The sequence below is a fragment of the Trachurus trachurus genome, assembly GCF_905171665.1.
Source record: "Trachurus trachurus genome assembly, chromosome: 5".
Taxonomy (NCBI): Eukaryota; Metazoa; Chordata; class Actinopteri; order Carangiformes; family Carangidae; genus Trachurus; species Trachurus trachurus.
Genome location: NC_139896.1, coordinates 13881782 through 13896118, shown reverse-complemented (window position 1 = coordinate 13896118; position 14337 = coordinate 13881782). Strand labels below are relative to the sequence as shown.

The 14337-nt window shown below is 41.7% G+C and overlaps 1 protein-coding gene across 1 annotated transcript; it reads right to left on the bottom strand.

Moving 5' to 3' along the window:
* Positions 1–6421: 6421 nt before the first annotated feature.
* Positions 6422–13829, bottom strand: ppp4r2b (protein phosphatase 4, regulatory subunit 2b). The gene is made up of 9 exons (XM_083972053.1): positions 13699–13829; positions 12946–13027; positions 12428–12598; positions 9616–9709; positions 9482–9519; positions 9292–9366; positions 9014–9154; positions 8611–8915; positions 6422–7977 (listed from the first exon to the last, which is right to left on the bottom strand). Exons 1-9 carry the CDS (start codon positions 13730–13732, stop codon positions 7607–7609), a joined length of 1311 nt encoding a protein of 436 aa, XP_083828179.1. The 5' UTR covers positions 13733–13829; the 3' UTR covers positions 6422–7606.
* Positions 13830–14337: the final 508 nt, after the last annotated feature.

Here is a 14337-nt window from a genome sequence, read left to right as displayed (position 1 = left end):
CAAACCCACTCAACAGCAGTATCACCACATCCACACACAATTGCTGTAATTGCACCTTTATTAGTCTCCCATTCACACTTATTACAACCTGGTGCAAAGAGCAGGTCGCATCTGTGGAAATGGCCTCTAAAAGCATGGGTCTGTTATAAACAAGGCCCTTCAGTGCCATTAGACTGAGTGGCTGGGGGAAGCAGGCAGGCCCCACGCCGCCAGCACAGCCAGGAAAGTCAATTAATATACTTCGTTAGAGCGTAGTAAACTTACAGGGAGGCTATTACCTGATGAATACTGGTCATGTTTCCTGTGTTAGATGGATATTTTAGTATGGACATAAATAAAATGTCAGTGTTGTCACTGCTTCAGTATCAGAACAGAGACACCAGAGGTTGATGAGACTTGACACAACATTGTGGCTGAAAAGGAGAAAACCTTCCATTCATTCACTTGTGGTGCATGATGGCAGGTTAGAGGTTTAAACAAGCGGATGTTGCACCATTTTCTTCAGTTTAACAATAGCAAGAGAGAGATTCTTTTTTTTGGAGGTGAGCCTCTTACAGCAAATTCTTGCATTTAACATATCCGGGTACTTCATTGCTAACATGCTGACAATTAGCAAGTGTAATATTGACTTTGCTCATATATTAATTAAGTTACCATGTTTGCTTGCTTCACTGTGTGCTGGTGTCATTTGTTAAGCAGGTATTTGGCCATAAAGCAAAGAGTGATGGAACATTTCTGCCAATTCGTCAAAAAGCACATTGCAAGAAAAGGTTGATTTTTAATTACAAACAAGACATTGCATTGCATGAATGAAAAACTCAGCCAAACACAAAACATCTATGTTTTAGATAACATAGGAATTCCATTTATTTTATTTTCACTACATGAAGTTTAGCAGAGGGGTTTTACCTGTGGACAAGAATTGGACATATATTAAGTTGAGAAATTGTGAATCCCCACACATCAACACTCCCAAAATAGAAAGTGTCTTTCTCCATGGTGGTTTTGGACTGTGTGCTGCCATGTTTGATTATAAGAAATTTGACAGAGGGCAATGCTAGTCAGAGACATACAGTATGTCCAAATTCTATTAAAAATTGATTGTCCGCCTCACATAAAATCAACACTGTCAACCTAATGGTGGCATTAGAGGATGGGCACAGTGGGTATCTATACAAAATTTAAACCCATCCATTTTTCTGTATAAATCTCAGTGCTGGACAGTGAAATCCACAGAGCTCCACCCTACTATCCTAATGTGGCTAAAACAAAGTGGCAAAGACAATGCCTGTCATGGCAAATGCAATACATTTGATTTGTCTCTCACTAGTCTGAAGAACATTTTGAACTAAAAACAGTAACAGTGATAATATTTACTTTTAGACAGTAAAACCTAACATGACCAAGCTCTACAGGACATCTGTGACCTGTATGGTCATCTGGTGCAGGTCCTCTCATTAATCCAAGGATTACACACAGAATTGGTGACGTTGCTTGTGTTGTTAATGGTGTGTTTAAGTGTGAGTCAAATGCACTGTCCCTATTTGCATACAACGCTTCTCACCCTGCCCTGATTTCCCCTGTCATAACTTATAAACAACACTTTGCCAACCACAAATGTCACCACTTCACATAACGTTTTATATATCTCCAGCGAATTCATCATCTTGGCACATTTGACAGGACTGGAAGCTGATCTGATGGGAAGTGACACAAATGCACCGACTAAATCAAAGCATTCTTCAACTTACTGTCTCTCTCTCTCTCTCTGAGATGATGCCATTCTTACAGAGAAGTGGAAATTCAAAACAGCAGCTACCTAAGGCCTGATCCCGCTGAGCATCTGAGCCACCCCCACATTGAGTTTCATAAAAAAAAAAAAAACACTCCTGGAACTCACAAGAGTCCAAACATCAGAATAATCCAATCTCTACCTTTTTTCCCCCCTCGCTGGACCATTTCAGAACATTACACAGTATTTCTCACTGTCCCCGCTTTGCAAAGGCGGGACTTGTTAAGCCTGTCTGGAGGCCTCCTGTGGTGTCTCCATTTTTAGGTGTGCTGGCTTGATGTTCTTGAAGTTACAGGGGAAATAAATGTTTCCACCCCACCACCCCAGCTCCTTCCAGACCTTTCTAGTCTGCCAACACAGTGTCCCACCCACCCACTGCTGGTGTTTGCCATTTTGTCAGAGCAGCTCAGAATGTGTGAACCTGCTGCGTGCCAAAAAAATGTAACGTGACATTGACACCAAACCCCACCCCCTCCACCCCCCACCGCAAGAGATACTAACAAACCTTCTTAGCAGGGTAGAGAAAATCAATTTCTCACCTTGTTTATTGTCTTAACACTTCAAACACTACCTTGGAATTCACCACAAGATTCAAAGCTGCTATTTACAAGCAGCATTTTCTAGATCACTCTGATAAAAGCATCTTTCTTTTCCCACCTCCTGTGAGAAACGAGACGCGTGGGAGTCGATCTCATGTCTGTGGTTTTTGAAGAGGCGTGACAAATGTGTCGCAGGTTAAACCGAGCAGCAGTATCACACACTCTACGTTCTCACTGGCATTTGGAGGAGAAAGAGAGAGAGAGAGAGAAGAGAAAAGATTGGCCAAGTCATCTCATCTCATACTCATTTCACAAGCATGCACGGGGCAGCTTTGCTCTGAACGTCTCCCCTCCCAGAGACACCACAATTAGACGAGAGAGGGTTCATCCTGCGGACAGTGCTGGATGGAGATGGAAGGAGGTCATGATTTCTGTGTGTGTGTGTGTGTGAGTGAGCGTGTTTGTGTGCACATGCTTTGCAGGCCGTTCAAGGCAGCGTATAAGAAGGCGTGCAGAATGTGTCACAGCCTGGATTCAGTGGCAGCAGCAGCAGCAGGACTTGGCCTGCATCCTGATTTCAGGGCAGACTCTAAGCATGTTTGGTCTGGCTTGGAAACTAAACAGTACCCTCTATTGGATGACACGGAGATTGCGTGTGTCAGGAGAGGACACGACCGGTGGTGAACTGTGAACTTTTTCAATCCCCGTTAAACCACATTATAGTTTCAAATCTCACAACTGATGCACTTCAAGAGCAGCTCCTGTGTTTTTAATGACTTTCTTAATACTTGGTATATATTTCTTCTTTTAATCCTGTCAAAGCCACAGAGTGTGTCCGACGCTCAAGTGCCTCCTCGTAACATGATGACTCGAGACAATTAGTGTGATTTGTTACGCGCTGCTGCTGACCACACTTCCATTAAAAAAGTTCTTCTCTTGAGGCAGGTGGCGATGCATGAGACTCAAGGAGAACTTGATCCAGAGGCCTTGTGGGATTTAAGTGACAGTCCAGAGCCCCCCCTCCTCCAGGGGTCCAGTGAGGGGACAGATGCAAGAGAAATGAAAGAGAGTTTAATTTCATAGTTATTTTATGAGTTTGATCAAAGACTTCACTTCACTCATTGCAGCTATTGCTCCAGATGTGCTTCATTTACTACTACAACTCCAAAACGGCTAACATCTGTAGCAATTAGTGCAATTTACAGCATGTGCGCATTTTATAAAAAAAAAAAAAACATGTTTAAAAACACCAACAACAAGTAATCCAACTGTCATTTGAGGATATATTCCAGCAGTGTGGTGTCTTTTTTGTGCAGTTGAAATTTTTATTTGATTTTTTTTTAAGGAAGCCAGAGGCATTTTTTCATGCAGCTCTGACAGCAGCCTGCTGTTTACCTTTCTCAAATTTGATCCCCCGTTAATACAGTCCTCGCTCCCCTGAGGCTGCAGACAGAGGAGAATGAGTGCAGTAATGACACATGAACTTGAGGAGTAATAGTGGTTTAGTATAAACTGCCTTTAGAAGAAGTGTGAAGAGTCAAGGCACATTTCTCTAGGCCTGAGAAAAGGCAGTGGAAGTGGCCATCCTCCTCCTCCTCCTCCTCCTCCTCCTCAGTCCATATCATCTGCTGCTCATAAAGCAGGTGTCAGATTAGAAATCATTTGGTGTCAAGCTGCTTTTAATATCCCTCCCGACCTGGCATTTGTTTCCCTAGAGACGAGTCTTCAAAGCCCTTAAACAGCACCGCGTGGATTAATGCGGTCCAGTTCTTATTTCCTCTGAGAGCCTGGGCAAATTTCAGCAGTCTGACAACAGCAGTGACAGATGGTGTTGTAAACTGACCAACAGGAACTCCTCTCTGAGCTTTGATGTACAAAGAGACACCTAAAGTCATCTTTTTTTAATGAGCTACTCTTTTGAATGTGACCAAAACCATACGACAGATTTTCACGCTGCCCTCTGCTCAAATAGGCCCGTGCTTCATTATTTTTCACACCTTTCCTTTGTCCTCTGTCAGTGACTGAGGCAGTGCTGCTGATGGGCTCATCACTTGCAATAATAAAGATGCTGCAAGAAGATCTAAGCAAAACACTTTTACTTTATTCTTCAAACAGAGATAAAGCCTCAGAGAGTAGCTAGTATCCATCCCCATGCATATGGGATTTTTATGTAGCACCAATTCTACCTGCTTGTGTAGAGCTGATGATATACTATAATATATATCATTCTGTAATGGGAAATAGCCTGTCAAACATACAGGTATAGCTAATAAGATTTAAGTGGCTGCATTGCACTAATGCTTTGCTACTGCCAGGGTCCTCCTGGTGTTGTGCATGCACACTATATATTGTTGCATAAAAGAGAGAGTGTGTGTAAGGGAGAGAGAGGAGAGGGGACAACAATGTTCAGGAGGGCGCCATTGAGCCATTCTTACCACAGTGTGACTCACAGTGGTTTATAATGCAGTCAGGATAGTTCAACATTTTGGCAAATTCGCCTATAGGAGTAGATTCATTACCTTTAATTACCGGTGCATGTTGTTTTTAGATCTGCGGGGCAGAGACGCAAGCTGGTCAACTAACACCAAAAGTTGTGACCTGCACATTCACCACGCTATGAAATAATAATGTAACATTACGCGACAGAGTTGTTTTCAAGGTAAATGCATAGCCGGAACTATGGAGTGATTTCAAAAGTGCGAGTAGTTCCAAGTATTTGCTTCATGTGTCATAATGTTACAGAATTATACATGATTATTTCATAGCATGATGAATGTGCAGGTCACAGCTTCTCCACGAGAGCATTTTGGAGCTGCCGGATTGTGTATGATGAGCCATGAGTAATGAACCTACTCCTATGACTATAGGGATCATAGCAACAGGTAAATTTGCCAAACTGTTGAACTATCCTTGTAATACCCGTGTATTTCCTGGCATGACAAGTAATAATGTCTGTGATGTGGTAAAAGTCTTGAGATCTAGGCACCAATTTGTGAAGCCAAAACACAATAAATAAATAAATAAATAAAAGGTGTATCAGAACCATCCATGCTACATAAAATACTGGTCCACCAGGTTTAAACTGCACTGTGTTCAAACTGGAAAAGTGACAAAAGCATACTCCAAAGCCAAGCCACAGAGTTCTTGCAGAGTTTCCTGCCGTGTTGAGACACCTTTAGCCTGATCGAACAGAGAGCCAAGACAAGTAGAACACAAAGTATTTTTTCACCCAATGTCATTTACAATATATGAATGTTTAAAATCAATGACCAAATCTGTTCTCAATGCAGCTTGTCTGTAAAAGAGGGAGGGAGAGAGAGAAAGGGAACATCAAGGTTCTTCATCCTCTTCAATGGGACATGAGCAACAAGTGAAAAGACTTAAATGAGCCTTGTCCTCCTCTGTTGGCAGGTGAGGCAGCTCAACACATGGTCTCACCACCTGTGATGGTTCAGCTCAGACCTTTTCCATGTCTCCACCACCTCCTCCTGCAGACATGAGCTGTTTTGTGCTTTCAGGTTTGAGTTCTTGAAGAGCTGCTACGTCCGCCTGGTTTCTGTTGAGATTTCTTGCACCCATGGCAGTGCCAACTTCAGGCACTCAACACCCTCCTCTCTTTCTTTTGTCTTCTTGCTCTTCTGTCTTCTTTCTGTGGTCTTGCGAACATTTTCCATCCATCTCTCTTTCTTGCATTTCCTCATTAATGATGTAATTCCAAAGGAAAAAGATGGTTGTAAAACTTGGAACAAACTCTGAAATGACATTTTCATGGCAGGAAAAGACGACATGAATGGGTCTGCTCTGTTCCCAGTTCCTGTTCCAGAGAGCCAGAGAGCCAGAGAGCCAGCAGCCAGCGTAGATTAGGTGCGACCAAAATTATTAATTACACCTGTGCTGTTCTGCTACAAGTCAAAATGTCTGCAGTGAATCTGGTCTGCTGGAGAAGCACTGTATCCAGCGGGAACTAGTATAATCCATCAAATTCAAGGGCATTAGTAATGCACGCAGTGAGGAGAGTCGGTGAGATGCTATGTGCGAGTAAGCAAGACCATCACGCATAAAAATGTTAACATTTATTGCTGATTCTGAATACCGCATTGAAAGCAAAAGCATTCAGAGTATACACAGAAATTATACAATTATATATGGTTTCACAAAGGCAGTGAACACATACTGTATTACAATCTACAAAAATCTACTTTACAGAAATTTAAAATTCTAAATATCAAAAAGTACAGCTGCAGAAACAGGTGTAGAACTGGAACCAGAAACTGCTCTGGATATCGGTCGGTGAAACAACATGGTGACATCACGATACAAAGAAAGCAGAGGTCATCTTTGTACTTACAGCTGGTTTTGGAAACTACAACTGGCAGACAGAACCAAAAAAAAAAAAAAAAAAAACATTCTCCAAAATAACTCATTGAATTGAAATGATCATATAAATTATGGTGGTTTTATGCATCCAAAATATATCATTTTACAGAGGACGCCTCTACAAGGTAGCATGTCATAGTATTGTTCAGTGGGATTGGTAGTGTATCTTTGCAAAATAATATGGCTAAAATAATATAAAGACACAATGGAACGAAATGGCCTCCCATCTCACAGGGATGGCGATGTGAATTTTTGAAAACAACGCGTGTTAATCAGCAGCCTGGTGGGGTTACAACACAGCAGTGGTGGGGTGTAATGGTCATTGCTTGACTAAAGAATATTTTTACATGAGCTCCTGTCAGGAACAGAAAGTGGTGGTAAGTTAGCTCATATTTGAACAACCTCATTAACAAATGAGGGCTGGTATGGCTCTGCTCTGACCCTGGTAGTGTGGTCCACTGGGCTTAAAGGGTACAAAACCTAGACCACCGATCCTGTCACAATGTCCGAAAAGTTGGAGAGAGTGGCATAAGAAAAGAACCTGACCACCACAGCACTCAAACAACCCCATAGACCGCCAAAAAAAAAAAAAAAAAAAAAAAAATCTGCAAACAAACTCAAGGCTGCTGTATCGACCCCCTCTTAGGGAGAAACTTAAAAATACAGAATCAATAAAATATTCCAGTTACAAAGAAAAAAAGAACTAACTTTAAATGAAATTTTATTTTTATGCCCACATCAATGCCAGGTAGCCATTTTGGAGGAGTGTCCAAAAAGCGGGACGAGGCGTTCATCTTGTGTTCGAGGTGCAGTTATCCTCGTTCCCAGTGACAGTCAAGCTGGAATCAAGGACAAGCTGGTTTATGGTCACACGTGGCTGCAGGGAGGGGCCTTCAGTCTAGTCTTGCTCCATAGGCTCCTCAGTGGTCCCAGTGTTCAAGATGGCACTTTCCATGGCGCCCTCTGTAGGAGCTTCAGTCGTACTGCTGGAGGGAGCTAGGGCTACGTCTTCTCTGGCCGCTTCTGCACTATCCTCTATGCTACAGCTGCTGCCGCTGCTGCTACTGCTGCTGCTGACCGGGTCGCTGTTGCTCTCCTCACTGTCCCTGCTGGTCTCTGGACTCTCCAGGACGCCTGCGGGCGCCTGCTGCTCCGTCTGATCCATGTCGCTGCCCTCCTCCTGGGAGCCGCACGGCACCTCCCGCTCAGCCTGCTCTGCCTCCGGACCTGAGCCTGCACACACCTCGGCCTGTGTGCTGCTTGTCGGCTCTGTGGAGAAAAGGTGGAAACATGTTAAAAGGCTTTTAAAAGTATTTACACTGATCTTTACAAACAGATGAATAACTAGTATGTTTGCTTTCTTTTTAAAAGAAAAATCAAGAAGCAAACGCATATTCACACAGAGTACTTAATTTGTCATTAAACAAACTTGTCAAAATAGTTTACAAAATGAATCCCCAAATCCCTTTCATTACTACAGGCAAGCCAGGTTCATAATTACATTACGGAAATACTTTTAAACCTATATCATGGGCAACAGTTCATGTCAGCATGAAGAAAGACCACACAAAATTTGATCACCGGTCAACTGGTCAACTATATTGATGTGTATGCAAATGTGTTTTGTTGTACAAGTCTACCTGTCGTCTGTGCATCTATCTGACACAGACACAATAAACAACTGAACCCACTCCTGCCTGACCTGGTTTTCTGAGGAGGCTTCCATTAGTACTTGACTTTTGCACACACCTGCTATGATGTGTCAGCATAAAACAACTGTTTTCAGAGATGGCTGTCTTGGGTTCAGTGTAGCGGAATAATATGCAGCCATTAAAACTGCAAAATAATATATATATATATATATATATATAAATTTAACAAGAAATAAAAAATAAAACCTGCCTTGGTCTTCAGTGGCAGTAGCACTGCTGGAAGCTTCATTCTCCTTGCAATATGCTACTTTTTCCTCTTCTTCATCCTCTTGGACCATGGCCTCTGCCTCTTTCGAGAGGCAGGCGGCATGTGAAGGCCTCAGTGTGTCCACGTCCTGCTCTTCATCTTCATCCTCCTCGTCCTCGTCTTCCTCCTCATCCTTGCTGAACTTAAGTCTCTTCACCTCCTGCTGCTCAGCTTCCATGTCCTCCTCTGCGTCTGGATGTTTGTTCTTCAATGAGCTCCCGAGGGAGGCTCCCGACGCTGAAACCTCACTGACAAAAGGGAATGGCAGATAGAGATATGACACCAAAGGCTTCATTTATGTTGAACACAAAAAACAGATTTGGTGAGGAGTTGCAGCTTAACAAACCTGGCATCTTTGTCGTCTTCCTGCTCTGTGTTGAGGTCTTTGTTGTCTGTGCTGTCTGGCAGACCATTAGCTGCTAGTGAGTTGGCCAGAGACACCTTTGGTCGATTCAGCGGCCGGGGAGTTCCCGGACCGTTCACTTTCCTAATAGAGAGCCAGGAGAGATACAGAAGGATTGCAAAGAGGATTAAAAAAAAAAACCAAAAGTATCATGCAATGTCATTTAAAATACTGTATATGAATTTTACAAATCAAGAACCTAAGTCGGTCCTCAACGCTACCTCTCTGTAAAAGCAGATGTGTTCCCAGGAAGCATAACTCCATTCATTCTATTGACGGCACTGCATCCGTTTTTCCTGTACAAATGTTGTTCAGAAAAAGAACAGAATTTTTAGTCCAGTGGAAATAATAATCCATGTTAAACTTATAATTTATTCATTTAAAACCGCTTCATTTGGACATGACACTTACTCTGAGGTTGGATGTACACAGCTTACCACCATTACATTCTATAAGGAAACAAGGATTTCCATATGAGTGACATGAAGTCTGAGGTTGATGAGACAACAAAAGGAATAAACATAATTTGCCCAGTTTGGACTTACCTTCTCCACCCCCCGAAGAAACTTATCTGTTCCTGTGTAGTTCCTCTTAGGTTCCGTGAGCAGCTCGCACAGGCGCTGGATCGTAAAGGGGATTCTAGGGAGGGAAGTGCAGCAGAGTCGATATACAGCAAGTACAAAACACCCCATTCAGGCAATCTTCAAATAAAACACTGCCCCAACTTGACATTTGGTTTATCCTTTTATGTGGTCAATAGTAAATGATAGGACCTACAGTTATAGGTCTGATTGACTTTGTATGTTGATTATTTTACAGTATTTACTACATAGTAAATTGGGAGTGATTTTGGATACAGCCCAACGACTATGCATAGGCCCCACAATAAAAGTGCCAGTGTGTATAAAAGCTGAAAATGGCGTTCACCGAGGTTTCTACTTTTCTCCCTCAGAGAACATAAAGGCAGCTGATGTCAGAGAGCAAACACTATTCTCACTATGCACCATTCACAGTTTTTCCCTTTTCATATCTGCGCCTCGAATTTATGTGTAAATCCTATAAGTTGTTTTTGTCTCCTTACTACATTAACCCTGAGGAGCAAGGAAGGGTTCATGCCTATGTGAGAAGTGTGAATAAATCTTGATTTACTGGGCAGTAAGAAAGAAGACTTTTTGGCAGAGCTCTGTGATTCATGGATTTCTTTTTAACAACAAGAAGTGCTCTGACCTTCTGTGGGCTGTGTTCTACCAAACAGCTCAAGTGCCTTTTGAGAAGTGTGTGTGACTTGCGCACGTATTGCTCTCTTGATACTACATCCTTAAGATATCAGCGACATACTGTGCCATTGAGTTCAGACGTGTATTTAAAGAAGGTGGTGCTAGACAACCAAATGACAACTGTGGCGGCCTCAAAGTGGCACTGACACGAGGGTTGTACAGCATCATGTCTCATGTGCAATGGTGGTTGATGTGTGGATGCGCTGTAGAAATAAATAAATGTTAATCTGAATTACTATTTTCTGCTCAGCGCACACACTGCCTCCTCGTTCACTGTAGACACAATGAAAAATGTGGAAAAATCTATCAATTTTTTCCTCACGCTGCACTTTCCCTTGAGTTCTATGGCTTCATTCATTCCCTACAGTCATTCAGCGGCTGTGCAGTGCTGCTGCTAGATTATGAGAATCAATGCTAAAATTACACTTGACCATTAATATCAACAGGCCACAAATTATTATATTTGCCAACTGTGTAAGCGTGACAACACGTGACGTTACGTTGAAACTGTTTCGAGTTATTGATGAGTACAACAAGTCCCACTGGCCGTACCTTCCCGTTCTTCAAAGTTAGACTAGTGTAGCTGCTTTGGTGAACAGCGCAGTGAGTAAGTAAGTGAGTAAGGGGGTTGTAGTGTGCACACTGACCTGCCGCTGCAAAAAAACCGAAGGGAAAACACTGAGATCTTATCTCCCCTCTGTGGTGCACTCTACAATTGCCTATGACTGTCAGTAACTTACAGCAGTCTACTCTACTCTACAACAGCCGTCTACTAGGAGTGTTGAAAAAAAATTGATTATTGGGTAATCGCGATTATTGTATGGAGTCGATTATTAAATTTCCAAAAATTGATTATTATTGTGTTTTTTTCACTGTAATACAAACTCTTGACCGCTGGACACGTTGCCTCTCCGCTCCGTCTCCAGAGCCCAGAGCAGCTGGAGACCCAAGATCACATATCATGGGAGAACACGCTAACGTGATAACAGCCGTGTGTAAAGTGAGATGTAAACAACAGATTACTTTTCCTTTCTGAGGTCGATGTGCTGTTCAACATTACTCCATGTTTTTTTTTCCTTCTCTTGTAGAGCGGATGTGTTGTATCATAAAATGTTTCCACCTCCACTATTATTTTTTCTCCATCCATAACGTCCTGTAAGCTTTAGCTTTAGGACCGATGACATGGACTAAATGTTCACAAATGATGATTTTATTGTGTTAAATTTCTGAAGTTACAAAGCTAGATTTTTGTTCTGTAGGAAAAAACTCAATATGGACTTTTATTTGCAAGGGTGGACATTTGTTTTATTTATGTATTTTGACTGTGAAAGGCTACATCTAAAAAAACAAAAAAAGAAAATAATTAAAAAATATAATAATAATTTGGAAGTTACATCTATACTACACAAATTGAAGGTGCAGTGATGTCTAACACAATAAAAGAGAAGTAATTCAGCAGCTGACAGTTTTTTAATGGTGCAATAAGTTTGTGGTGTATTTTGTTTTACTGGTACTGTCAAATGGGAAAAAATAAAAAAATCGGGTGGCCTCAATAATCGTAATTGAATCGGGCAATCGGACCGATTAACCACCCCTGCCATTTACATGTGGTAATTTCCCATGACTGTCAGTAACTTACAGCAGTCTACTCTAGTCTACAACAGCCATCTACTAGTGGTGGGGTTGTTACTAACGAGGCCGGTGTGTGTGTGATAGTGAGACAGCGCTAATGAAACATTGGTCAAACTTAATTTTACATCTTTTAGAATCTAGAATAGTTGTATGACATAGGTATGCCTTCCATAAATAAAAGAGATTGATTATAACTTTAATCAATGTGGACAGAGCTTGTGCAAGGACATGCAGAAAAGCCTCATAAGATGTCTAAAAAAATTACACAGCAGCCATAATATAGACTTTTGTAGTCATAACAGATTATGAAAATGTCATAATCACTACATCATAGAGCACAGATGTCTGTGGAGAGAAGTCATGCTTTGTCCCGACTTCTCAGTCCTTCCAGTCAAGCCTGTCACTATCACTGTCATACAGAAGCACACTCATTTGTCTGAACACCTACCCGTTATATCCTTTCACAATCTTGAGGATTCTCTCCTTCATGTCTTCAAATGGAATTGACTCCACGTTGGGATTTGCGGGACCTCTTTGCTCAGGTGCCGAGGCTCTGAAGTCATCCATCACCTTCTCCAATTTAAACAGGAAGTAGTTCTTAAATTGAGACCATTGAACCCTGGAGGGAACGGTAAACACACCAGAGTCAGCTCACATCAAATCAAATAGCAGCATAGGCTACGGTAATATTATAAAAAGGAGACCTGAAAATAAGGTCCCATAGGTATCATAAACTAAACATCAACTTATTATTAAAAGCAACCAAAGTCAGCTCTATAGAAATACTCAGAGTGCTCAATTACAAAGACACAAATACATATATCATCAAAATAATAAATAAACAACAACAGAAATACAATGTGCTTGTCTGTGTGTGCGTGTTGTGTTGTAGTAGTAGTAAGAATAGAAGTAACAGTGGTAGTAGAAAGGAGGGGGACATTTTCCAGGCCTGTAATTTTCACTTACATGGTCTCTCCAGTCTTGGCAACATGACATAGAAACTGTTCCAGTAGAGGACATGCCTCCTTCTTTGCTTTCTTATCAAAATCTGAAAATAGAAACAATAAACCACAGTGTTAGTTAGGTTATAGCCACACCAGGGATCAACAGGCTTTGATTTTTGATCTTTGAGCTTAACCAGTTCACAGTTGCTCATGACTGACCTGCAGTCAGTGGGTACCTGCTTCTTTAGCCGACTGAGCAAAGCTTGTTGGCAGGTCTGTGACCAGTCTTAAACTGAAGCCAACCACATTCTGTCAGTAACGCTAGCTATTTACATAACACATCGGGCTAGTGTTGCTAAAAAATTAAGCTAATTAACAACTAGCGTCAGTTTAGCACACCGTGTAGCATGCTAAGTTAGCCGCAGTAGCACAACCGGCAAACAGCCGGTGACAGTAACGAGTGACTTAATCTACTTCTCAACCAAAGATATCGATCAGAAAACTGTCAATACAGAGAGTAAACCCATACATATTAAGAGGAAAGAACGATGGAATTGTCATTTTAGTTTGCTTCTTTTGCCTTGCTAACGCATTGAACAGCTAACCCATTTCCGTGTAACCCGCTTGTAATATTAGCTGTTAGCTTTAGCCAACGTTAGCTAGCGACATTAGCCTGTCAGCTACAACAATTTTATTGTGTAACTATCACGGAAGCACGCGTATAACACGTGGCTTTTTAGTAAACGCAAAAGCGATCGAAATAAACTCAAGTAACCTCTGAGCGCCTCTTGAAGCGAGTCAATTTCCATCACGCCGTTGCCCTCTGTCAGTCCTGTGGATGTATAAAGTACACTGGCTGGCGGCTAGTAGCTGCTGCAGCTAAGCTACGGTCTCACAGGCGAAGAGGAGGAGGAGGGAGTATTTTAATATGGCGCCGTGAGGTCACTGCCTGTTCAGGAACAGACGAGGCTCTGCACTAAGAAGAGCTGAGCTACACACACCCAATGAATGGAGTCTAGTTCTCTCAAACAGATAGGAGCTATAGAAGATAAAATAAAATGAATGAAATAATATAACAATAAATAGACAATGATAACAATAAAATGTAACATAAAACATACGAAATATGTGAATTATACCAGGGCTCCAGACTAAGTGTAAGAGTACATTGGCCCTTAAAATCTTAGGAGTGCAAAATTTAGGGACACAAATAAACTTGCAAAGCAAAAACCGGTATTCACATCCTTTTTTTAAATCCTCCTACACCTTGGCCTGCCACCTGTAATGACAGATTCCAGATTTAAAAGCAACCGCAAATTAACTGGTTGCACATGCGCAAGTAGATGAAAAATGTACTTGTAGCCCTTTATACCAGTATAATAGTTTTAAGCTTAATCCTGTAAATACACAATAA

Coding starts and splice junctions, on each gene's coding strand:
- ppp4r2b (XM_083972053.1), bottom strand. CDS start 13,732: ATGGAAATTGACTCGCTTCAAGAGGCGCTCAGAG. Junction 9,367..9,481: donor TGTGTACATCCAACCTCAGA/GTAAGTGTCATG, acceptor ACATTTGTACAG/GAAAAACGGATGCAGTGCCG. Junction 7,978..8,610: donor TACTGCCACTGAAGACCAAG/GCAGGTTTTATT, acceptor TTTTCTCCACAG/AGCCGACAAGCAGCACACAG.